At 45.5% G+C, this 27,039-nt stretch overlaps 1 protein-coding gene across 3 annotated transcripts in view; it reads left to right on the forward strand.

Annotated features, from left to right (window-relative positions):
• The window catches only part of NDUFV2 (NADH:ubiquinone oxidoreductase core subunit V2), a 124,952-nt gene that overhangs the window by 5,370 nt on the left and 92,543 nt on the right, over positions 1-27,039 (forward strand). Inside the window, exons 1-2 of one of the 3 annotated variants that reach the window (XM_033934058.1) lie at positions 8,988-9,241; positions 11,429-11,494. In XM_033934058.1, coding sequence (XP_033789949.1) covers positions 9,170-9,241; positions 11,429-11,494 — 138 coding nt within the window. In that variant the 5' untranslated portion in view covers positions 8,988-9,169. Of the gene's footprint in view, positions 1-8,987; positions 9,242-11,428; positions 11,495-27,039 lie in introns of those variants that run through there. The other 2 variants (XM_033934059.1, XM_033934057.1) reach the window with 2 other exon arrangements.

Raw genomic sequence — 27,039 nt, forward strand, 5'->3', positions numbered from 1 at the left:
AGGACGGTTGGCAAGGACGTGAGCAACTGGTCAGCAGCAGTCATTTCATTTTGGATCGGCTAGCCCAATTGGTGTTCCTTCTTCTGTTTAGTGAATCGAGGGCTTTCTACTTTTGCATTGTGGCAAGTCCAGCACTGCTTCCATCTTGCCCCATAGTAAAAGCAGGGAGAACAATATTTCAGGTGGTAGTAAATTCCATCAGTGGTATTTCCCTAGCTATGAGGCTGCCTGTCCCAGTTCAGAAACCTTAGATGTCATCTCTGTGCAGAATGAGAAAGGCGGCTCTGCAAAAGGAGCCTATTCAAGGCAAAGAATAAAACTGCCTTTAAGCAGCATATGTTCCCTTACCGCTATTTTCAACTTGGCCAAAAGGGGAGCCAAAGGCAGTACTGGCCCATTCCCATACCTCAGAGCCTGGGGCATGGCTTGCCACAATATAATGTTGAACAATAATAGGAAGATATACGATATTCTTCTGTGAACAATTATCAATCAGTTTTCTACTAAATTTCACAGACTTGACTTTTTATATTCATTTATGTTTTATCCTTAGCTTAGATATATATCTAAAATAATTACGGTGATGTGCTCAGACCTGTAACCCAATAAATAGTGAAGCCACTACCATGAGTTTAACAAGGGGACCATCATTGCAACCACCTGTCCCCAACCCTCCCTAAATGATCTTATGACTGCTCAAATGCTGTGGTAGTACTTATCTGAGCGGAGAGGTTTTAGTTGTTAATCTTTATCTTGTTAAATCTCGGTGGTGACTGTGTTCTAACCAATGACGTGAAGCTTAAAATTCAATGATGATTGTGTTGGTGCTCATCAATTCTAAACAATTCCCGTCCCCCCGACTCGAGTTTCGTCTTCTTCGTCGGGGAGGGACATTCGAAATCTAAATCAAAATATATTAATTAAATCTACTTTTTTTGAAAATCTTATAAATTATTATAAAATATAATCCAAGCTACATCTGTTCTAAATATTCTTTATATTCTTAACTATTAGAATTATTATAAGGTATTACCTACTACCGGCTTGCTGAGACCAGATTCATTCAAAATCTTCGGGCCATCTGGGTGAACTTTGCTCTGCCTATGTGTTTATATGAGAAACTAAACGGAAAGGGCTGGACTTGTAAAAATCCCCGGATGTAAACGCCGCCAGGGAAATTCCTTGTTTTCCTATATAGCTAACCACTCTATATCAACATTCAAACCCTGTGGATGCAGGGTCTGCCAGTTATATATGAACCTCTGTTCTTTTTGAATTAACATTTTCGAGATATCTCCTTCTGTGTTATGAATTTGTATTAACACTGTGTATTTAAAGTCCTCTAATACATGTGATTTTTCCATCCAATGAGATACCAGGGGGGCGGAGACACGATTTTTTCTTATGTTGCTCAGGTGTTCTATAATTCTTGTTTTAATCATACGAGCCGTTTGGCCAATATATAGTTTTTTGCAGGGACATTGTATACAATAAATTACTTTTTTAGATTCACAGTCTGTTCCTGTATTTAACCTGAAGTGTCGTCCTGCCTCCCCCGGTATTTCAATGTTATCAGTGTGCAATACATAACGGCAGACCCTGCACTTACCACAAGGTCTGTGAGGAAACTTGTATCTAATGTTATGATGGTTTAAATTATGTTTTAACTGTTCACCTATATTTTTAGCTCTAGAAAAAGCAAATTTAGGTTGATTATGTAAATGTGGATAATATTGCAATATTTTCCAATGCTTCAATATGATATGTTTTATGGCGTTGCTTTTATTGGTATAAGGCATAACGCATACTATGTTTTGTTCTTCATTCTTGTTTTGTTTATCATGGATTAACCATGATCGGTGACAGTTTTTTGCTCTTTTCCAAGCTTTCTTAACGGTTTTCGCAGGATACCCTCTGTGTATGAATTTGTTGTACATCTCATTTGCCTCCTTTTGAAAATCTGTTTCTTCTGAGCAGATTCTCCGTAACCGGAGGAACTGCCCAGTGGGGATACTGTTTTTTAATGCCCGTGGATGAAAACTCTGATATTGTAATAGAGTATTTCTATCAGATAACTTTTTGTGTAGAGTGGTGGAGATATGTTGATTTTGTTTGATAATCTTAATGTCTAAAAATGAAACTTGATTTTTATTAATTATATGAGTAAAAGTTATATTTTCATCTTTTTGGTTGAGTTCATCTAAAAATGTTTTTAAATTTTCTTCTCCACCACTCCACACAAAAAAGATATCATCTATAAAACGCTTCCAGCAGACTACGTGCCGGAAGTGTGGTGATGTGTAAACATGTTTTTCCTCGAACGGAGTCATATAGAGACAGGCTAAAGTCGGGGCCACTGTGGCCCCCATTGCTACTCCCTTCGTTTGAAGGAAAATATCATTTTCAAATTTGAAATAATTGTTGTGTATGACTAGTTCTGCTAGTTTTATCAGTAAAGATGTTTTCTGATCTGTTAATTTAAGTTTACTTAATTGAGTTTTAACTAAATTTGTTGCTTCTTTCTATGGAACATTAGTATATAATGCCACTACATCGGCCGTAACCAATATTGAATCTTCTATTATTGAACTTTGAGAATATTGTTGTATAACTTGTAAAAAATGTGATGAATCTTTGATATATGACTCAGCCCGAGGAACCAGATGTTTTAATAGCTATATAGGAAAACAAGGAATTTCCCTGGCGGCGTTTACATCCGGGGATTTTTACAAGTCCAGCCCTTTCCGTTTAGTTTCTCATATAAACACATAGGCAGAGCAAAGTTCACCCAGATGGCCCGAAGATTTTGAATGAATCTGGTCTCAGCAAGCCGGTAGTAGGTAATACCTTATAATAATTCTAATAGTTAAGAATATAAAGAATATTTAGAACAGATGTAGCTTGGATTATATTTTATAATAATTTATAAGATTTTCAAAAAAAGTAGATTTAATTAATATATTTTGATTTAGATTTCGAATGTCCCTCCCCGACGAAGAAGACGAAACTCGAGTCGGGGGGACGGGAATTGTTTAGAATTGATGAGCACCAACACAATCATCATTGAATTTTAAGCTTCACGTCATTGGTTAGAACACAGTCACCACCGAGATTTAACAAGATAAAGATTAACAACTAAAACCTCTCCGCTCAGATAAGTACTACCACAGCATTTGAGCAGTCATAAGATCATTTAGGGAGGGTTGGGGACAGGTGGTTGCAATGATGGTCCCCTTGTTAAACTCATGGTAGTGGCTTCACTATTTATTGGGTTACAGGTCTGAGCACATCACCGTAATTATTTTAGATATATATCTAAGATAAGGATAAAACATAAATGAATATAAAAAGTCAAGTCTGTGAAATTTAGTAGAAAATTGCCACAATATAAGCCAGAGCCTCAGACAGGGGAAGGGGAGGCTCAGGAAGGTGGATGGAAACTAGCCCGGCAGAAGGTGCCAGAGAAACAGACCAGAGGGTGGAACAGAGCTCAGCCCAGAATCAATCCTGGAGAGGAGCTAATGGAACTGGAGGAAACTGGATTGTCCACTCAGTCAACTTGGCCTACTCCTGAAGAATGCATGGAGGTGTGTGAAGAAGTGCCTGTACAAGGTGAGCTGAATGAGGATATGAACATTAGCTGAATGAACCCTGCTTATTGTTTTTTTTCTCTTTCTTGGAGAAGGATTTCTTTTGCCTTTTTGCTTGCCTTATTGCAAAGAAACTGTGCAGTAAACCTTTATTGCTCTCACCTGAGAAGAATCAGCTTGAACTGTGTTTTGTTTCATGGATGTTTCTTTTTATTTTTTCCTTTTTGGCTGGGACTAATTGAATGACTTTACTGAACTGTGAAACCTATGCTGCACCATATCCACTGTGTGGAGTTAATTAAGCAACAACTATTCAGTAATACTGATAAATGAATCTGTGAAGTGGTGTTTGTTTGGAAATTATTCAAGGTTATTTTTTTTCCTTTCTTTTGAGCCTCTTGATATTCTGGAAACAAGGCCTAAGCAGAGTCTGAACATGGCATCTAACCAGGCTAAAGGAAGCCAAAGATCCACTGAATGCAAGCAGTCAGCCATTACCTATTCTTACCATATTTTTCGCTCCATAAGACGCACCTGCCCATAAGACGCACCCTAGAATTAGAGGAGGAAAACAAGAAAAACATTCTGAACCCAGGCTCTGCCAGGCTGTGCATCCAACTCCACACTCTTTGCCAGGCTGTGCACCCTGTCCCCCCCGTATCTTTTAAAAGCACCCCCGCCTGGCATACCTTTTTATGTATAAATCATTTTTTTATTGATGAGAGTGAATACAACAATAGGTAACAAGCAGCAGTTGAACAAAGAAAATTGTCTTCAACATCAAATATTATATTACAACCCCCCTTTGGTGCCCTCCCTCCCAACAACTCCAAACAGTACCAGCAGAAAGGAACTAACCAATAGCCCAAGGCCCTTGTGTCTGATAGGCCTGGAAAGGCCTATAGAGGAATTGTGGTCAACACTGAAAGGCCTGTAGAGGAATTGTGGTCAACACTGAAAGCTACCATACACGAAGCAACAAACCGATTTATTAAATCTGTAAGTAAACGACGAAGAAAAAACAAACCGCAGTGGTTCTCTACGGAGGTCTCCAACCTCATAAAAGAGAAGAAAAGAGCATTCATCTCCTTCAAACATTCAGGGAAGCAGGGCTCCAGGGAAGACTATCTGGCCAAGTCAAGAACCGTCAAAACAGCAGTCAGAGAGGCCAAATTGCAGGCGGAGGAGAATCTAGCAAAGAATATCAAAAAGGGCGATAAAGCATTCTTTAGGTATATTAGTGATAGAAACAGGAACACAGGAGGGATAGTACGCCTTAGGAAACCGGACGGGAACTATGTAGAATCGGACTCCGAGAAGGCTAAACTGTTAAATGAATACTTTTGCTCAGTTTTCACCCGTGAGGCGCAGGGATCCGGCCCTCAGCTACCAACAGGGGATAGCTCGATAGACCCGTTTTGCAGCTTCGAGTTTACGCCCAGTAGTGTCTACAGTGAACTATCCAAACTCAAGGTTCACAAAGCTATGGGGCCAGACAACATACACCCCAGAGTACTCAGGGAGTTAAGAGACACCTTGGCGAAACCACTATCAACACTCTTCAATCTCTCCCTAGCAAAGGAAAAGTCCCGCTAGACTGGAAAACGGCTAATGTCATTCCACTCCACAAAAAAGGAAGCTACGAACTACAGACCAGTGAGTCTCACATCAATAGTAAGCAAACTAATGGAAACTCTAATCAAACACCAATTGGATACGGTCCTTAACGAGGGGAATCTGCGAGATCCCCGTCAACATGGGTTTACAAAGGGGAGGTCCTGTCAATCCAACCTGATCAGCTTCTTTGACTGGGTGACGAGGAAGCTGGATATTGGGGAGTCCCTGGACGTCGTGTACTTAGATTTCAGCAAAGCATTCGATAGCGTACCACACCGCAGGTTGTTGAGCAAGATGAGCTCTATAGGTTTGGGAGATACCTTGACTACATGGGTGGGGGACTGGCTAGGAGGTAGACTTCAGAGGGTGGTGGTGAATGGCTCCCCCTCCGAAACGACAGAGGTGATAAGCGGAGTGCCGCAGGGCTCGGTCTTGGGCCCAATCTTGTTCAACATCTTCATAAGGGACTTGGCTGAGGGGCTTCAGGGTAAATTAACGTTATTCGCCGATGACGCCAAATTATGCAATATAGTGGACAAGAACACAACAGGACCTGACAACAAATCCAAGACCGATAGTATGGCACACGACCTCCTCCTACTGGAGAATTGGTCCAGGACCTGGCAACTAAACTTCAATGCCAAAAAATGCAAGGTCATGCACCTTGGCAACAAAAATCCATGTAAGACTTACACTCTTAATGGTGAGATCCTAGAGAGAACTGTAGCGAAACGAGACTTAGGGGTAATCATCAGTGAGGACATGAAGACTGCAACTCAGGTGGAGAAAGCTTCATCTAAAGCCAGACAAATCATGGGTTGCATACGAAGGAGTTTCGTTAGCCGTAAGCCCGAAGTCATAATGCCATTATATAGGTCCATGGTGAGACCCCCATCTGGAATACTGTGTACAATTCTGGAGACCACATTACCGCAAAGATGTGCTGAGACTTGAATCGGTCCAGCGAATGGCCACACGGATGGTCACGGGGCTCAGGAATCTCCCGTATGAGGAACGGCTGAATAAATTGCAGCTCTACTCCCTAGAGGAACGCAGGGAGAGGGGGGACATGATCGAGACATTCAAGTACCTCACGCGCCGTATCGAGGTGGGGGAGGATATCTTCTTCTTCAAGGAACCCACGTCAACACGAGGGCATCCATGGAAAATCAGGGGAGGGACATTGCATGGCGACACCAGGAAATACTTCTTCACCGAGAGGGTGGTGGATCGATGGAATGGTCTTCCGATGCAGGTGATTGAGGCCAGCAGTGTGCCTGATTTTAAAGCTAAATGGGATCGAAAGGTGGGATCTCTTCGCAAAGGGAAGTAGGGGAGAGTCATTGGTGTGGGCAGACTTGATGGGCCTTGGCCCTTATCTGCCGTCACTTTCTATGTTTCTATGGCTCTGATTGGCCCACCCTCCCAACAACCCCAAACAGTACCAGCAGAAAGGAACTAACCAATAGCCCAAGGCCCTTGTGTCTGATAGGCCCGGAAAGGCTCTGATTGGCCCAGATTGTTTAAGGCCTTTCCTATGGGTGGGGCCTTAGTCATCTGGGCCAATCAAAGCCTTGGGCTCTTCGCTGATGCATCTGGGGTGGGGCCTAAGGCTCTTATTGGCCCAGATGCATAAATAACTTGGGCCAATCAGTCTTAGGCCCCTTCCAAGTTTATCCCAGGATGCACCAGGAAGGGGACGGCCTATTTTGAAGGAGGGTGGCAGCTGCTTGGAGGGAGTAGGCATCCCTCTGGCCAGCCATCTAGAGAAAAGTAGGGGGGAGAGGACAGGGGTCATCAGATGCATAGTGGTGTGTGAAGCATGGTGGTGGGAGAATATGGGCATCTCTCCCACTGCTGAGGAGGGTTGGGGGTTGTGTTGGTTGGCAGTGGGAGAGATTGGGCATCTCTCCTGCTGCCGTGGAAGGTTGGGGGTTGTGTCAGTTGGCGAATGGAAAGATTAGGCATCTCTTCCGCTGCCAGGGGGGGGGATGTTGCTTGGCAGCGGGAGAGGGTTACTTGCAACTTGGGTTATATTTTTTTAAAATTTTTTGCCTTTGTTCTGCATGTGCCCATCGCTATTACCAGCGATGGGCACATGCAAATTTAGCAAATTTTCACTACTGTCCGCCGACCTCATTTGCATGAGCAATTTTTTGAGAATGACTCTTATTTTTAAAATTGCTACAAGAACACCTGCGACAGCATCTCTATTTTTTTTAGAATCTGGCCCTCAATGTCGATCCTCGAGGTCTATAACCCAGTCAAGTTTCAGGATTTCCCCAATATGCATGAGATCTATTTGCTTATAAAGGAGACAGTGCATGCAGTCAAATAGATCTCATGCATATTGGGGAAATCCTGAAAACTGACTGGGTTGAGAACCTCATGGACTGACATTGAGCACCCCCGAGCTATACTGAAAAATGCATGTACTTAAATCCAAACAAATAAAAACATCTTTATTTACAACCTCTAATAATTCTAGTATATTAGTAAGGCATGACTTTCCTTTGCTAAATGCATGCTCTTCTCTATTAAGTCTTGCTTATCTATGTGCCCAGTTGTTATGGGTCCTTTTTAACTAAAGAAGTGTTAAGGACTTAACACTCAGTTAGCATGCAGTAACAAGCTATTGCACAATTGTGTTAAGGTGTTGTACTGTAGTTGGTTGTTACTACATGTTAAACTGCATTTTTCCAGAATTTTTCTCTGAGGGGGTGTGACATGGACAGAGTGGGCATGGAAGTATTAGCTAGCACTTATACTCAACGTACGCTGGCTAATGCAGAATTAACTAGGAACACTTAGTGCTAAGTAGCTAAGAAGCTGTAAGTGGTCTTACATTAATGTCCTACAGTTACTGTGAGCTAATGATTACATTAATGGAAATCCTCCAGTACAAAAATAGAACACTTCCAAAAGAAGCCACATTAAATCTGGGCTTAATGTGTGGTAAAATCCTGTATTACAACACTTTAAACCAAAATTTTAGCTCACTTTAGGAAAGGGGTCCTTAGGTTTATAATCATGCCTGAATCACTTCTAGAGTCCTTTTTAAATAAAGCTGCTAGATGTATGCAGCATTGTACATTAAGAGACAATCCCTGCTCAATAGAGCTTACAATCTCATTACAACAGACAAACAGGGTTAGGAAATTTCTCACCAAGGGAATGATAAAACAGACAATGGGTACTTTTCAAGTGAGTGGGAGTTAGGAGTTAAAACGCAGCCTAGAGAAAGTGAGCTTTAAGCCTAGATTTGAATACTGCCAGAGATGAAGCTTGGTTATTCTCCAGCCCTTGGATACAATACACAGAGGTCTGCAAGTCAGTATTTCGGGTCCTTCTTCATTTGGTTCAGACTGCCAGCCACCTGTTTATCTTCAGCTTTGTCCATTCTTGTGACCTCCATTTCACATGCAAGCTGTGCCCTTCTCTTTTGCTAACTGCAATCTCAGCACTTATTTTTGTCATCTTGTGCCTGGAATGGGCTTCCTAAGCTGGTGTCACTCATTCTCTGGTTATGCTCAAAATCCTAAATCCCTATCTCTTTTCCATCTTAGTCCTCTGAAGCTGAGCATGCTTTATGTTCCTAAAGTTGCTGATATTCAAAATACTTTTTCTGGGTAATTTCAGGAATTACCCCAATCAAGTTTTACTTTTGAAAATTCTCCTGTTCCCCCTGACCAGTTTAATTTTGATTGGTCCAACATGTTGGGCACACAAACTTGCTCTATGCAACACGCCCCCTTTCCGTCCCCAAGCCCTCTCAGCCATGCGCAGTAGCACAGAATCACTTTTACGCAGGCGCTGAGCTTCGCCCCGCCCAGGTGTTCGGAGTCGCCCAGCTCGGTTCGTTGCAGCCGAGAATCGTTGTTCGCTTGGGTGTTTGTGAAGATTGTTGTCAGTGCGCGAGCTCCTGCTACGTTTCCTCACGAGACCGGTCTGCCGACACCGCCATGCTCCGGACAGTCCTGCAGCGCGCAGTGAGTAATCGCTCAAGGCAGCTCCAAGGAAATAGGTGGTTGAATGTGCGTATTTGTCCTCGGCGTCCTTCAGTGCTCCAACCTACCGTTGCTGTGTTCCTCTAGGCTCGAGGTGTTTGTGTAGAGGGCAGTGACGGGATTCGGAGGGGGTGGGGGGTGAGCACCGAAGAAAAAGTTACCGGCGCTGGCTTTGGTTTATGTGCGGGGTGTTTGATGGAGGGGAGTTGGCGTCGCTGTGTATAGAGTACACGGAAACCAACCGCAAGATCCAGCTGCCGTGATACGCTACGGTAGGTCGCCTGTCAGGCTTAACTGCGGGTCATCTCAACTGTTCTTATTCCCAGGCCTGCTTGAATTCCGAGATTTTATTTACTTTCCCTAGGGGATGTGCGTGCATTCACCATTTTCCCACTGAACTAGTGTTTGACTGATATTGGTCCCTAGCCAGCCCCTATTGTTGCTTGACACACGGGCATAACTCGGAATCGGATCTGATTTGTTAGCATTGTTTTATCTGGAATAGGGGAGTGTGTGGCGCAGTAGAGAGCTACAGCCTCAGCACCCTGAAGTTGTGGGTTCAAATCCCTTGCTGCGCCCTGTGATCTTTAATCCTCAATTGCCCTGGGAGTGTGAACCCACTAGGACAGATAGGGAAAAATGTAAACCACTTAGGCTATAAGTAGTATATAAATACTAAAATATACAAATGCATTTTGTAGTCTTTTTACCAAACGGGTTTTAGCCCTCCTGGACTGCGAAGATCCTCATTTCCATATTCTTCTGCTCTTCTTCCTTGTACTCTGGGCTGTGATGTATCAGGAGAGTAAAACTTGGATCTGGTGAATCTCAACTGCAAGTGGTTAAAAATCTGTTTCCCTCGATTTTGACAGCCACGGTTTGTGATTTCAGTTTATCTCTGATGGATCTCAGTGCGCTCCCCTCCCACTGATTCCATGGATCCTGCTCACTACAAGGATGCTCATCATATTCCCCCTTCTGGAGACAAAGCTATAATCTGCTTGCTCTGTGGTGTTCATGGGAGGGGGAATCCCCTAGTGCCAAGTTCAGTGTGTCAGGTGTTTGCATTTGAGACTGGGTAAAACAAGTATCTCAAGGACCTTGTGGATGTCCATCATGTGGCCGTGGCATGGGGTCTGCAAAGATTCTTGTTTTAACTCTCACGGATCTCACTCAACCCACATATCCTCATCTTACCACCTCTAGCGGGATCTGTGAGGTCCGCAGGAGTTAAAATGAGGATCTGCAGAGTGAGAACTGTGAGGTTTGAGGGACTTAAAAAAAAACCAAAAACCAAGGATCCCACACCATGGCTGCTTTTCTTTTTAAGGCCATGCATTTCTAGTTCCATGAGGTCCGTGTTTTAACTTCTTTTGTTTGTGATTGGGATAGCTGGTGCTGAATTCTGCATGAATTTCCTGCTGTTGTATCCTGGCTCTCTTTTATTGTGCCCAGATTTTCTGCACCCCAGTATCCGAAATGCCCACTACCTGGGAGCTCCACAGAGCTAAGCACACAGCCTTAAAAAGAAAGCAGCCGTGGCATGGGGTCCACAGGGATCCTTATTTTAAGTCCCTTGGACCTCTTGGATCCTGCACCCCCCAGAGGTAAGCAGATTTTTAAGGACATGCAGAAGAGGTCTGCGTTTTACCCTCTTCCCTGCTACAGTATATATATCCTAAGTCTTTCTTTGTCAGTGTGTCAGTTACAAAGAAACTCTCAAGGCTGTTTGACAAGAGTAAGAATTTCAATAGCAAAATATAGTTGTGGGGTGCTTTGTAACTTCACTCTGGTGGGTAAAAATAAACAGATAAGCTGTCTGAAGAAGCAAAACGGCACACACCTAAAGCTTTCCCAGCAATTAAAAGTTATTCAGCTGCCCTTATTTGTTGTTATGTAATATTTGTACTCTGGGTGTTACCTCAGAATACAATTGGAGGAATGGCTTGTTGTAACCAAGGCTGTACTGCATTTCCTTAGCTTTAATCACTAGAATCATGGGATACATTAGCTTAAAAGTTAAATTTGCTGTAGGATTTTGGTAAATATTTTAATTTGAAATGAAAAATTGGTATGTCCCATTATATGGCATGCTGGTAGAGATAAATTATGTCTTTTTATTATCAGCCATTAAGCATTTGTTGTAGTACAGTATTGTCTGTACATTGTTCAGTGGTACAAAATATATTATGGATGTGTTTGGTTTTTTTGCAGGGGAAACAGGCCCGCTACTTCCATAAAACAGCTTTGTGCAGTGGAGCTGAAGGAGCCTTGTTTGTGGTAAGTCATCATGCAGATATTTTTTGTAAAGAATTAAGTGAGTTGTATAGTAAATGAAAATGAGTAGGGTAAGCTGCATTTATTTTGTTAGACAGGCCACTAGAACTAGGATATAATACATTTTGATACTGTAGATTAGCGTGAGACTTTACCAAGGATGGTGATGAGCTACCTAGATTACAAGGATCCTTTCTTATATGAAGTCTTGAAAATTCTTGCTGGACTGTCCAGACTGATGGGTTGTGAACCCTACCAGCTCCAGACTGATGGGTTGTGAACCCTACCAGCAAATAGAGGCAGAGATATTAAACTTTCCTTGCAATATGAGCAATATAAAAGCTCCAGCAGATGGCGTAGGTTCCATATAATAACCTGTGTCCTCTTTCATTGCGTATATTGGCTGGTTTTGCTCCCAGTGTTTGGGCCACATCCCTACCCTGATTGAGCCTGGTAAGATTTATTCTTACGAAGCCCCAAACTAGAGTCCTGGAGCACTCATTTGGTTGAGGCATGCTGGCACAGATCCCTGTGGGGCCCTTGCCAGCAAAGGAGGGGAGGTTATTTGAGGGTATTTAGCAACCCGAGAAGGAAGTGAAGCAGCAGGACAGTGGAGAGCAACAGGCAGTAGTCAGACCTGGGACCCCTTCAATGAGGTGCACTTTGAGTCCCAGTAGGGTCTGTTGGTCCACGGCATTAGAGATGCAGGGTGAGCACCAAAGTGAGGCCTGCAGGAAGCCAGCAGCTGAGCACCACCACTAGCTTCTACTGCCTTTGCAAATGTGGGGCAAGTATAATTTGTCTCCCTTTCACTAGAGGATCTCCTTAGTTAGGAATACATTAAGGCCAGGCCCCTCCCCCCCAGTGTGGCAATGCCAGCCATGATTCTTTGGTGGAAGCTGTGGGCATCTTATTTTCCTATTACCAAAGTAGTGAGTCGTGTGGTGGGAACAGTGCAGTAGAGGTTGGGGGATGGGGAGTGGAGGGCCCTCTGGGCCACCCAGATCAGGTCAGAGCATCCGGAAGGTCCCAGGGTCAGAATGGCTGTTGACTATTACAGACTGTGAAGGAGGTTCCAAACTCCAGAACCTTGGAATCCCTGTCCTATATAGTTCCAGTGTGGGACACCTGGGGGCCAGAAGAGTTGGTTTTTGAGAGCTTTCCACACAAGGGATCCTCCCCAGAGCTAGGGGACCTCGTCAAATGAAGATGATTTCCCAGTTGACCAAGCTCCTTGTGTCTGAATAATCAGGCAGCTCATTGATTTGTTAACTTCTACCTTATAAATCTTGTCAGCAGTTTAGGGGAGCATTTGGATGGGGGATCTCATCTTTTAGGTGCCTTAGGCAACTGCCTAAGAAGGATCTTCCACTTTATAGGATATAGTCCTAGATGGGTTTGGCCAAGTGGGAAGTGTCAGAGGGGTTCCTCCAGGGTATGAAGCTATTAGACAGACTTTTATTGATTCCTGCATTAAGAGGTTAACAGATTGTTTTGGCTTCCTAAAGTGGATGCCCTAGACACAACGGTGACCAAGAAGATAACTACGTGCCTCTCAAAGGATATTCGGTGTTAAAGGATGCTTGCAACAGGAAGGCTGAACAGAACCTGAAGCCTTTTTAGCAGTAGGAGTCTAGATCTCTCTCTTTAGGGGTAACATGGCGTGTGCCTTTTGTATTGGGTGCAACAGTTTCTGGAGTTCCAAGAGATGCGATCTTTTTGGAGAATGTTCTTTCATTACTATTAATTTGATATACCACTTCCTTTATAAACAGATCAAAGTGGTTTACAAGATTATGACATAGTCCACATTTTTCCTTGGACTATGGTCTTGGTGGCCTATAGATGGCTCTACCTACATTAGTGGAGCCAGTTCTGTTTGGGATCAGGGCCTGGGTTGTTGTTCAGTTTATGGTTCTCAAAAAGGGCAGCTCCTCTGACTTGATCTTGGAACCAAAGGGGGGTCAATGCCTCTCTTTGAGTCCCGTGGTTCAGGATGGAGACTGTTTAGTTAGTGATGACCTGAGACTGTGGGTTTCTTACCTTGCTGGACCTGGCAGAGGTGTAACTTCACATTGCCCTCCAGGAGTCTCACAAGTGGTTGGTACCCTTCTGTGCCCTGGGCAGGAACTTCAGAGCTATGCTTTTCTTGGTATTGCAGGGTCTTGGTAGTGGCATGTCTCCAGAAACAGGAGATCTGGATGCATTCCTGCTTAGATGATTGGTTGATCCTGGTTAATTTGGAAATGAATATGAAGGTGACTACATTGGATATAATCATCTCCTATAGAGGCTTGAATCAGTAGTGAGTTATGCCAAGAATCAGCCATGTAGAACCTCACAGGACTTGGTGGGCATGATACCTCTTGGCCTTCTCAGTGGTGCAGATTGTGGGGACAGGTAATGTTCAGGTGGATTTTCTCAGCTGGAACATTCTACACTTGGGAAAATGGAAACTGAGTTCTCAGCATTTCAGCTGTTTATGGATTGTTAGGCCCCTCCCACCATTCTACAACCTGATATTGAGTCAGAATACAAAGTGTTCCTATTTAGTTGTAGGAAGGGGACTGGCTCAGAAGGCATCAATGGCTACATTTGTCCCTTGGTTAGTGCAGAGGGCTGGCGAGCTGAGTTCAATTCCCACTGCAGCTCCTTGTGACCCTGGGCAAGTCGCTTAACTCTTCATTGCCCCAGGTACAAAAACTTAGATTGTGAGCCCACTAGGGATAGAGAAAATGCTGCATATGTCTAGTTATGCTATAGAAACAATTAGTAGTAGTAGTAGTGCTTGACCCCTAATAACAGAATATTTTCCAAAGAGTGCCAAAGTATCCATTTCTTGTGATTCCCTGGTGCATCCAGATTGGCCCCATTGGTTGTGGCATGTAGATGTGGTGGGTCTCCCACTTCTGCTTTTAGAGGTTTTTTTGTAATGGAGGGTCTATATTCCATCTGACTTTCAATTTTTCTTTCCTCAGGGCTCAAAAGCAGTCATTTATCCTTGGCATATGTTCAGATCTAGTGGTTTTTTGAGCTTCACTGACCTGTTTCCCGCCTTAGCCTGTAGCAAATTTATGCTTTGGGGATCTAACATGTGCGTGCCAGCTTCCCTTCTCTTCCCTCCCCCCCCCCCCCCCCCCCGGACATAACTTCCGGTTTCGGAGGGAAGGGAAGCCGGCACACAGACGTTAAAGCCCCGGAGCATAAGTTCTCTATGGGCTAAGGTGAAATCTTCAAGCCGGCTTTTTTTTTTTTTTTTTTTTATGTTGAGCAGCAGCGGAAGCAGCAGAATTTAGTTGGGCGGTCATCTAAATTACCGGGCGGACCGCCCAGCTGAAAGGCCCTAGGGAGAATACTGCTCTTAAAGCTTTACTGCTAATGTTGTTGTTATCCTCCACTTTCTTAGTATAGGAGCTTGCACAGGCCTAATTATGATGATGGCTAGTGAGGGTTTTGTTCATAAACAGTTTTTGTCTCCACCACCACCTCTGCCAGGAGATTATTCTAAACATCTACCACCCTTTCTATAAAAAAGTATTTCCTTAATTACTCCTGAGCCTATAACACTTCTTAACTTCATCCTATGCCCTCTCATTCCACAGTTTCTTTCATTTGAAAAAGGCTCATCTTATGTACATTAATTCCACGGAGATATTTAAATGTCTCTATCATATCCCCTCTCTCCCACCTTTCTTTCAGTGTATACATATTGAGATGCATAAGTCTGTCCCCATACGCTTTATGATAATGACCACTAACCATCATTGTTGCAACCCTCTGAACCAACTCCATTCTATTTATATCTTTTTGAAGATGTGGTCTTCAGAATTGCACACTGGCAAAGGATATAAAAAGACTTGAAGTGGTCCAGAGGAAGGCGATGAAAATGGTAAGGGGTTTGAACCAAAAGATGTACGAGAAGAGACTGGAAGACCTAATTCCTTAGCGCTGGCAGCAGATGAATCCAGAGACAAGTGGGATACCACATATCTACCAGCAGGTGGTGATAGAGAACTGATCGCAGGTGTATATCTTGGATGGAATCCCTCCTGGCTAGCCAGTATGCTCTATCTGCAGCAGGTTGGATGATTGCTATTCCTCTAGGCTCTTGGCTTCAGCTACCAACTAGAGAGCTGCACGGGAACGGGGACGACGGGAATCCCGCGGGACCCGCGGGCATCCCGCGGGTTCCCCCTTTGGGTCACGGGGATCCCGTGGGGACGCCCCCTAGGGTCGCGGGGATCCCGTCGGGACGCCCCCTAGGGTCACGGGGATCCCGTGGGGACGCCTCCGAGGGTCGCGGGGTTCCTGCGGGGCTGGATGTACTCAGTCGCGCGGCTCTTCTCCCTACCTTCTCTGCTTGCAGCACAGAGCCAAACGGAAGTCTTCCCGACGTCAGCGCTGACGTCGGAGGGGAGGGAGGGCTTAAACAAAGCTGGATGTACTCAGTCGCGCGGCTCTTCTCCCTACCTTCTCTGCTTGCAGCACAGAGCCGAACGGAAGTCTTCCCGACGTCAGCGCTGACGTCGGGAAGACTTCCGTTTGGCTCTATGCTGCAGGCAGTGCAGGTAAGGAGGAGAATAGCCTCGCGGTTCGAGTGGCTACCAAGGGAGGGGGGCGGTCCGCCCCGCCACACCCCGCCCCGGTTGCAGCACAGCCGGCCAGGTCCCCTTACTTTTGTGGCACTTCCCCGACCGACCGACAACAGCCCCGGTCCGACAATCCTCCCTGCCCTGTAGCCGCGAATCTAAATTATCTTCTTACAGCAGCTGTAATAAGGTAATTTAGATTCGCAGTTAAGGGCAGGGAGGTTTGTCGGACCGGGGCTGTTGTCAGTCGGTCGGGGAAGTGCCACAAAAGTAAGGGGACCTGGCCGGCTGTACTGCACCCGGGGCGGTAGAGAAGGAGTGGGGAGAAGGACGCTGAAAGGCCATGGGGAAGACGGGAGGAGGGGGGGAAGGACTCTGAAAGCACTTGAAGACAGAGGAGGGAGAAGGACGCTGAAAGCACATGGGGAATACAAAGGGGTGGAGAAGGACGCTGAAAGGCCATGGGAAGGGCGGGGGGGGGAGGGAAGGACTCTGAAAGCACTTGTGGAAGACAGAGGGGGGAGAAGGATGCTGAAAGCACATGGGGAAGACAAAGGGGTGGAGAAGGACGCTGAAAGGACATGGGGAAGACAAAGGGGTGGAGAAGGACGCTGAAAGGCCATGGGAAGGGCGGGGGGGGGAAGGACTCTGAAAGCACTTGTGGAAGACAGGGGGGAGAAGGATGCTGAAAGCACATGGGGAAGACAAAGGGGTGGAGAAGGATGCTGAAAGCACATGGGGAAGACAAAGGGGTGGAGAAGGACGCTGAAAGGACATGGGGAAGACGGGGGGGGGTGGAGAAGGACGCTGAAAGGCCATGGGGAAGACAGAGAGGGAGAAGGACGCTGAAAGGACATGGGGAAGCAGAGGGGGGAGAAGGACACTGAAAGCACATGAGGAAGACAGAGGGGGGAGAAGGACGCTGACAGGACATGGGGAAGATGGGGGGAGAAGGATGCTGAAAGGAAATGGGGAAGAGAGAGTAGGGAGAAGACACTGGCAGGGAAGAAGACAGATGCCAGACTATGGGGGAGCGGAGAGAAGAAGATGGGTGCCAGACCAATTTGGAAGGGGGAAGAAAGGGAGAGGCACAGTAACAGAGCAAATGGAAGATGCAGAAGGAAGAGAGACAGTGGATGGAAGGAATTGAATGAGAACATGAGGAAAGCAGAAACCAGGCAACAAAGGTAGGAAAATAATTATATTTCTTTTTTTTTATTTTGCTTCAGGATAAAGTAGTATATTAGTTGTGTTGATAAAAATTTATAAACATTAGAGGCTCTGGTAGAAACCCATTTGCAAAGTATGTATTCTTCCCAATTAATATTTTCAAATTAATAAAGTCTTTTTGCTTATTTGTAAATGGGTTTCTACCAGAGCCTTTAATTCAGTAGCATAATTAAATGAAATAACTATTTCTGAAGTTTATATGGACGGGCGGGGACGGAGGGGATTCCTCGCGGGGACGGGTGGGGACGGAGGGATTCCTCACGGGGACGGGTGGGGACGGGTGGGATTCCTCACGGGGACGGGTGGGGACGGGTGGGACTTTGGCGGGGACGGGTGGGGACGGGTGGGATTTCTGTCCCCGCGCAACTCTCTACTACCAACTTCAGTTTTCTGGATCAGAAGGGTGAAATCCTCGTGTGGCTTAGGCCTCAGTTGAGAAATCTTCCTGTGGCTTAGGCCTCAGTTGAGCTGTGGGGTGTTGGCTGAACGGTGCCAACTTTGGGGGGCAACACCTGGGCCCTCCCAGGTACCTTCCCCACCCTCCACACCTGAAGAACCTGAATACCTGAGGAGCTTCGTTGGTTTGAGGGCTTCTTTCCCATAAGTAAAAAAAAAAAAGCCCGAGTCTGGTTTTTCCAGTGGGGTTTGCCTTTCGAATTCAAGAGGAGTGTGAACAGCAGTTGTGCTGGGAATGACGGCAGAAGTGGTTAAGCGAGGTAAGCACCGCACACCATCAGGAGTGGCTTCCACAGCGAGCTCAGGAGATGCGATGGCAGTTAGTTTGACCCAGGAGTGTGCGCTGGCACCAAGGGTAAAAGAAGCGCTGGACGAAGTGAAGATGGCGCCCTCGCGAGAGCGGGCTGCGACAATGAGTGAGCTCTGTCGTCTTCTTCAGCGGGGACAGTGAGTGTGTGGATGTCACAGGGAGAGGCGGACGGGGAGGATTCACAGGCAGGCACGCAGCTCTTCTCTCTAGAATTTGTCCGGTTGCTACACAAAGCATTTTTGCTGCAATGGACAAACCTGGAGGGGAGGGATCAAGTGGTGGAATGGCCCAGGTCCCGACCTCAGTTAGGGGTGTGGGAGGGCCAGCCAGGTGCCAAACGGCACAAGGTAGTGCAGGATGCAGAGGTTTTTCGGTTTGCTGACTCTGAGCTCTCATTTCCCCTGTTTGACCCCAGGGAGGTGGATAATGAACAGAATATGGAGGTGGAGGTGGGAGCAGAGGTGGATGATCCCTCTGTATTGAGACTTTTTCATAAAGAGGCGCTAGCTGCATTTATCTCCAAAATGCTAGTGGCTGCATATTTCTCCACCTGACTTGGAGGTGACTAGGGTATCTAATCCCCTGATGGCTGGAACGAAGAAGCCTCCTAGAGCCATGTAGGAATTAATATCGGAGCAATGGACCACTCCGAAGTCAGGTCTCAAGGTAGCTAAAATTATGAGGCAGTTGTATCCTGTGACTCAGGAGGAGCTGGATAAGTTTCAGCTTCCGAAGTTGGATGCGTTGGTGGCAGCCATTTCTAGAAGAACCACTCTTCCAGTTGAGGAGGGAGTGAGACTTAAGGATTCACAGGACAGGAAGCTTGAGTCTACCTTGAAGGCTTCATTCAATGTGGCAGCCATGACTCTGCAGACGGCCGTGTGCAGTTCATATGCGGCATGGGCCTGTCTTCAATGGGTCCAGTGGATCACAGATGGTATGGTATGGACTTTCCGGATGTGGAGTCAGGACTGGCATATCTAGCAGATGCCTTATATGATATGATTAGGGCCTCAGCTAAGCAGATTTCCCTGGCTATGGTGTCTAGGAGGCGTTTATGGCTGCTGTATTGGGCATCGTATGCGGCCTCTAAGTTACACTTAGTACATTTGCCATTTAAGGGTCAATTGTTGTTTGGAGAAGACCTGGAGAGGTTAGTTAAGGAATTTGGAGACTCTAAGTCTCGGAGGTTTCCAGAGGATAGACCTAGGAGTTTGTTTCGGTCGCCACCCTCTAGGCCATGTTTTAGGGATACCAGAAGGTATAGCCCAGGGAGATCGATGTATAGGACATCGTATGATACATCCTACAGTTCCAAGTCAAGGTTTGCTGAGAGGCGATCTGGGCATCCTCCTAAGCCTTCTTCCACCCAGTCAGATGGTCCTCAGATGTCACGGTCTGCTAAGTGACGGGTCAGGGGATCCTTCAGTTGATTGGGGAGAGGGACGGCTTTGGGGCTGTGGGCCAGTTGGTATAGGACATTAGGTCCTTATTATTATTTTTGTGAGTTAAGCAATGGATTCTTCTCTCGCGGCGTAGATTGTGTTGGAATTCCCTGTCTTCTAGTTATCCGGTGGGATACAAGGGGGTCAAGCATGTCTTACCTCCTCCCAAGACTGCTTGTTGTTTTTTGTTTTTTTTCCCCCAGTGTTTTTGGATGAGAGGACTTAAAGTGCTCTGGCACTATTAGTATGTTCTTTATGATTTCGGAGGTCGGTTCACCTCTTTATACTTAGTAGGAAGGGCTGTACGGCCTCTTAAGGCCTTAAATGTTTTCATCAGTCAGGAGGTGGCAGGTTGTGCCACCCGGTTTCTGGTTTGCTTTGCTACATCCCACTTGTCTCTGGATTCTTCTGCTGCCGGCGCTAAGGAAGGTAAAATCATGTCCTGCCTGTTAATTTTCTTTCCTTTAGATGCAGCAGATGAATCCAGAACCTCACCCTGGTGTGTTCTCGGAAGGGGGGTTTTGGTTTTTCTCTCGCAGATTGGTAGATTGGGATGTTCTTTTTGCTTATGGGAAAGTTTGTTGATATGAGGCTGAATTGTTCCTGATGCTTTGGCAAGAACGATACAGGCTGGCTAGGAGGGATTCCATCCAAGATATACACCTGCTAGTCAGTTTTTTATCTCCACCTGCTGGTAGATGTGTGCTATCCCACTTGTCTCTGAATTCATCTGCTGCGTCTAAAGCAGGGGTGTCAAAGTCGGTCCTCGAGGGCTGCAATCCAGTCAGGTTTTCAGGATTTCCCCAATGAATATGCATGAGATCTATTTGCCTGCACTGCTTTCAATCCACAATCATTGGGGAAATCCTGAAAACCCGACTGGATTGCGGCCCTCGAGGACCAACTTTGACATCTGTGGTATAAAAGAAAGAAAATTAACAGGTAGGACATAATTTTACCATATGTATACTCTAGAGTAGAGAGCTGCACGGGAACGGGGACGACGGGAATCCCGCGGGACCCGCGGGCATCCCGCGGGTTCCCCCTTTGGGTCACGGGGATCCCGTGGGGACGCCCCCTAGGGTCGCGGGGATCCCGTGGGGACGCCCCCTAGGGTCGCGGGGATCCCGTGGGGACGCCTCCGAGGGTCGCGGGGTTCCTGCGGGGCTGGATGTACTCAGTCGCGCGGCTCTTCTCCCTACCTTCTCTGCTTGCAGCACAGAGCCGAACGGAAGTCTTCCCGACGTCAGCGCTGACGTCGGAGGGGAGGGAGGGCTTAAACAAAGCTGGATGTACTCAGTCGCGCGGCTCTTCTCCCTACCTTCTCTGCTTGCAGCACAGAGCCGAACGGAAGTCTTCCCGACGTCAGCGCTGACGTCGGGAAGACTTCCGTTTGGCTCTATGCTGCAGGCAGTGCAGGTAAGGAGGAGAATAGCCTCGCGGTTCGAGTGGCTACCAAGGGAGGGGGCGGTCCGCCCCACCACACCCCGCCCCGGTTGCAGCACAGCCGGCCAGGTCCCCTTACTTTTGTGGCACTTCCCCGACCGACCGACAACAGCCCCGGTCCGACAATCCTCCCTGCCCTGTAGCCGCGAATCTAAATTATCTTCTTACAGCAGCTGTAATAAGGTAATTTAGATTCGCAGTTAAGGGCAGGGAGGTTTGTCGGACCGGGGCTGTTGTCAGTCGGTCGGGGAAGTGCCACAAAAGTAAGGGGACCTGGCCGGCTGTACTGCACCCGGGGCGGTAGAGAAGGAGTGGGGAGAAGGACGCTGAAAGGCCATGGGGAAGACGGGAGGAGGGGGGGAAGGACTCTGAAAGCACTTGAAGACAGAGGAGGGAGAAGGACGCTGAAAGCACATGGGGAATACAAAGGGGTGGAGAAGGACGCTGAAAGGCCATGGGAAGGGCGGGGGGGGAGGGAAGGACTCTGAAAGCACTTGTGGAAGACAGAGGGGGGAGAAGGATGCTGAAAGCACATGGGGAAGACAAAGGGGTGGAGAAGGACGCTGAAAGGACATGGGGAAGACAAAGGGGTGGAGAAGGACGCTGAAAGGCCATGGGAAGGGCGGGGGGGAAGGACTCTGAAAGCACTTGTGGAAGACAGGGGGGAGAAGGATGCTGAAAGCACATGGGGAAGACAAAGGGGTGGAGAAGGATGCTGAAAGCACATGGGGAAGACAAAGGGGTGGAGAAGGACGCTGAAAGGACATGGGGAAGACGGGGGGTGGAGAAGGACGCTGAAAGGCCATGGGGAAGACAGAGAGGGAGAAGGATGCTGAAAGGACATGGGGAAGCAGAGGGGGGAGAAGGACACTGAAAGCACATGAGGAAGACAGAGGGGGGAGAAGGACGCTGACAGGACATGGGGAAGATGGGGGGAGAAGGATGCTGAAAGGAAATGGGGAAGAGAGAGTAGGGAGAAGACACTGGCAGGGAAGAAGACAGATGCCAGACTATGGGGGAGCGGAGAGAAGAAGATGGGTGCCAGACCAATTTGGAAGGGGGAAGAAAGGGAGAGGCACAGTAACAGAGCAAATGGAAGATGCAGAAGGAAGAGAGACAGTGGATGGAAGGAATTGAATGAGAACATGAGGAAAGCAGAAACCAGGCAACAAAGGTAGGAAAATAATTATATTTCTTTTTTTTTATTTTGCTTCAGGATAAAGTAGTATATTAGTTGTGTTGATAAAAATTTATAAACATTAGAGGCTCTGGTAGAAACCCATTTGCAAAGTATGTATTCTTCCCAATTAATATTTTCAAATTAATAAAGTCTTTTTGCTTATTTGTAAATGGGTTTCTACCAGAGCCTTTAATTCAGTAGCATAATTAAATGAAATAACTATTTCTGAAGTTTATATGGACGGGCGGGGACGGAGGGGATTCCTCGTGGGGACGGAGGGGATTCCTCGCGGGGACGGGTGGGGACGGAGGGATTCCTCACGGGGACGGGTGGGGACGGGTGGGATTCCTCACGGGGACGGGTGGGGACGGGTGGGACTTTGGCGGGGACGGGTGGGATTTCTGTCCCCGCGCAACTCTCTACTCTAGAGGAGAGGAGGGACAGGTGAGATATAATACAGACATTTAAATACTTGAAAGGTATTAATATGGAACTGCATCTCTTCCAGAGAAGGGAAAATGGTAAAACTAGAGGGCATAACTTGAGATTGCAGGGAGGAAGACTTGGGAGCAAAGTTAGGAAATTCTTTTTCACAGAGAGGGTGGTGCATGCTTGGCATGCCCTCCTGAGGAAGGTGGTGAAGAGAAAAACGGTGATGGAATTCAAAAAAGTGTGAGATAAACACAGAGGATCTCTAATTAGGAAACAAATGATATAAGTTAAAGAACTAAGGCTGGTATTGGACAGACCTGTATGGTTTGTATCCCGCATATGGTGATTTGGTGTAGGATGGGTTGGGGAGGGCATCAGTGGGAACTCCACTAACTTGGAACATGAAGATGTTACTTTTACATAGATATCCTGCAAACAACGGGATGGTTGGATAGGCTGGAGTGAGCTTAGTTGGCAACTTCAGCAGTTGGAACCTAGGGCAATACCAGGTAGACTTTAGTCTATAGCCCAGAAATATCAAAGAAGAGACAAGTTAATTTAATCATGTATTTTTAATGAGAATAACTAATGGACAGACTGGACGGACCATTCCGGTCTTTATCTGCTGTCATTTACTATGTTATATAACGGCACTATTGTCTCCTTTTTTCCCTACTGGCCATTCCTCTACTACTACTGTTAATTCTAAAGCGTGTACATTTAACATACAATAGACGGTCCCTGCTCAGAAGAGCTTACAATCTAATTTAGACAGGACATTTCGGGGTTGGGGAGATGACATAGCGGGTATAGGTATCTGACAGCAGTGAGTGAGAGTTAGGGGTTGAAAACAGATTTTAAAAAGATTCTCTTTATGCACCTAAACACCCTCCTGACTTTGTCCATCACTTTTTCTATTTCTACCTGTTTTTGCCACCTTCAGGTCATCGGACACAATCGCTCCCAAGTCCTGCTCTTCTTTCATGTTTTCTCACATTTGGGAAGCCCTATTCTAAACTTGCTCGATCAACTAAGAAGCTGATTATCTTACCTTAGATATGTGATTTTAACTTTTCTCAAACAGGATCCATTTTGGCTGTGTTGTTGAAGTGTTTTTTCTAGGATTGTTGCTGTCTTAGAACTTTCAAAGTAGCTCATATAGCTAAAACAGTCTAGTAGTCTCTCCCTTACACAATAGTTTTTGCTCCTTGGGCCAACTCTTATCTCATGCTCTGTTGAATCGTAAAGAGGGAATGGAAGCAATCCAGGATTGTACCTTGGTGTAAAGCAGCTTTTAAATTTTTGAAGAGAGAACTTTTGGAAATTTGTTCAACAAGATACTGTTGTTTACTTGAAATACCTTACAATGTATGTACCTCAACCAAATATTGAATGAGATTTCCAATATAAAATAAAGCTAAAAGAAGTCACATATGAAGGTATGGCACATTTACAGGCCCCCCTCCGTATTTGCAGGGGTTAGGGACAGAGCCCCTTCGCGAATACTATTAATTCACAAATAACTTTAGGGCCCCCCCAAACCTTAAGTTTCGCATCCTCCCTCCCCCAGACCCCTCCACACCTTACCTTAAAGCCCTGGTGGTGAAGGTGACAGAAGTGATCTTCCTACATCTGCCCTATGACAGCCACAATCAAAAATGGCTGCCACAAATTCCTGCGACAGTCCTTTAAAAGGCATCTTAGTTTTTCGATATACACAGTAGGATCCTTGAGATATAAAGCACAGAACATGAAAAATAAATTTAATAATAAGTTTGTTATGAGGCATGGAAATGTAAAATGCACCTGTTGGCTAACAGGCAACTGGTGTAATTCCTTCAAAATAGGTGCAATATGATCCAGTAAAGCTGTTTACATAGTAAAGTTGGCTCCTAGTCAATCTGTAACTGTATACCATTCTCATTTAGAGCTTGACTGAATTTCAGTTTTGGCACCAAAACTGACCTGAAATCCAGGTTCAGGTTTTGGCCAAAAATGCAAGTGCATTTTTTGGCTGAAACCAACCCCCCACCCAGCGATGACTCTCTCCACCTCACACCTCCCCCTATGATCACACTTTCCTCTGTCCCCCCCCACCCAAAGTACCTCCCTGCGCCTACCTTTAAACCTTTTGGTAGTCTAGTTGGGTTTTCAGGACAAGAGTGATCCAGCCACTGTTTCCCCTTTCGGTTTTGCAGCCAAAATGGCTGGCTGCTGAGACGTCTTGCGGCAGCCTTAAGAGACTGTTGAGGGAGATCTTGGGATTGGAAGCAGCATAAGTAGGAGCAATCTGCAGTCGCTCCTGCTTATGCTGTTTTCAGTCTCAGGCTGGCTGTTGGGACCTCCTGTGGCATTCTTGGCAGCCATTTTGGCTGTGGAACTGGCTGGAGCAAGAGTGACTGGGGATTGCTCTTGCCCTTTTATCATAGGGTGCATGCAGAGAACTACTTACTAAGTTCCTTCTTAAGGAGGTATTGGAGTTCCATGTTAACCAGCTAATAGTCCTGCCAAAATTCTTCCCAAAGTCTCTTGCCCTTTCTAGCAAAAGAGCATTGCACACTTGGACTGCAGGCGAGACTTAGCCTTCTACGTGGAGTGAACTAAAGACCATGGAGCGTCATCCAGCATTTTGTCTCATTTGATCCAAAAATTGGCTAGTAGACTGCTTCTCTTGCACATATTCCCAAGCTGGGTTAACCCTTGAGGACCATGTCACAGTTCGTATTGTTGGAGCCATGTCTGTGTCAATAGCCCATTTGAGATCAGCCTCTGTTGAGATTTGCAGAGCTGTGGCATGATCTTCAATGAACACATTCACAACTCATTACTTCCTTGAGCAACATATCCAATGTAGCAGCTGGTTTGGTCAGTCCTGCAGAATTTGTTTGATATTTAGAAAGCACCTCCACCCTCCTAGTCCCATTTGTGTCTGTTCCAGGATGCACCTTCATAAGACCTGTTTTGGTGTTATTGATTCTTGTTGAATTTGCCATTGCAAGTCCCTATTGACTTTTTTTGGGTGAGCCTGGTAACTAGAGATTCCCATATGTGAGGATAATCAGTCTTGCTTATCCTTAGAGAAAATTAAGTTACTTGCCTGTAGAAGTTCTCTAAGGATAGCAGAACTAGTATCCTCACATACCCTCCCATCTCTCTGTGGAGTTGCATTTTTTCTGTATGCTTTTGGATTAGACTAGTGATCTTGCACAACTCTGGCGGGCAGGAAGACACGTGCAGTGTGTGCCTTCCAAAGGCTTCTTAAAAGAACAGTACACTGGGCAGTGTCCACACATAGAGCAGGGGTGTCAAACTCTGTCACATTAAGAGGCTGAAATCCAAAACACAGGCTAAGTTATGAGCCAGACCACGCCCAATCTCTGCCACAGACCCCACCTCCATAATAGTACTAATTGTAACACCATTTTTTCCATTCATTTTTCATGCATATACATAATAGAATCTTTTTTTTTGTATTTTATTATTTATCACTTTTCTTATTTACAATCAAGTATAATATATAACTACTTGAGTTAGATCAGTAATTTCCACAGAAAAAAAAACAAGAAAGAAAAGTTTCTATTCAATTATATTGACCACAATACTTTGGGAACGGACTTCAGGAATTATACTATATCAAGTGAGAAAACAGCAATACTCAGTTAACACAACAGCCGGATTATGATAAGTTACATATCTTAAGTTACAGATGCTTCACCCTCTCTAGATTCTACAAATTCTAACAATTGTTTAGACTCCAAAAACAAGTAATTCTTTGACTGATATGTAATAAAACATTTCGCAGGAAATTTTAACAGAAAAGTTGCCCCCAGGGCTAGAACTCTTGGCCTTAATGCCAAGAGATCCTTTCTACGCCTCTGGGATCTCTTGAGACATATCAGGAAATATTCACACTGTAGAGCCCAAAAACTGGTCATTTATATGTCTAAAATAAAGGCGCAATACATATTCTTTATCACTTTCCAAAGCTAAAGTTATCAGTAAGGTTTTCCTCTCCATTATGACCTCAAGCGAACTTTCCAAAAAAGCTGTTAAGTTCATGTCCTCAACCTTATCAACTTGAGCCTCATTAGGAGTGGAAACACCTGCAAGTTTCTTAATTTGAAGGTAATTAGCTCTCACAATCGGAGCTAAATTATCTGTTGGAATACCAAGAATTTCTGTAAAATACTTTCTTACCATATCCAATGGAGAAATCAAAGGACACTTGGGAAAACTCAAAAAGTCTCAAATTATTTTTCCTAATTGATTTTCAAAAGATTCCATTTTCCTTGCCATAAAAGTTCTTTCCTTCACCAATTCATTTTCTACTACCTTCATATCTCGAAACTTTTCTTCTTGTTTCTCCAACTTTTCTTTTACCTTTGTAAGGGCTAAACTTTGTTGCTCAACATTGGAAAAAATAGTTCCACAATCAATACTTAAAGTTGAAAAAGAAAGTT

The sequence above is a fragment of the Geotrypetes seraphini genome, chromosome 2, assembly GCF_902459505.1.
Source record: "Geotrypetes seraphini chromosome 2, aGeoSer1.1, whole genome shotgun sequence".
Taxonomy (NCBI): domain Eukaryota; kingdom Metazoa; phylum Chordata; class Amphibia; order Gymnophiona; family Dermophiidae; genus Geotrypetes; species Geotrypetes seraphini.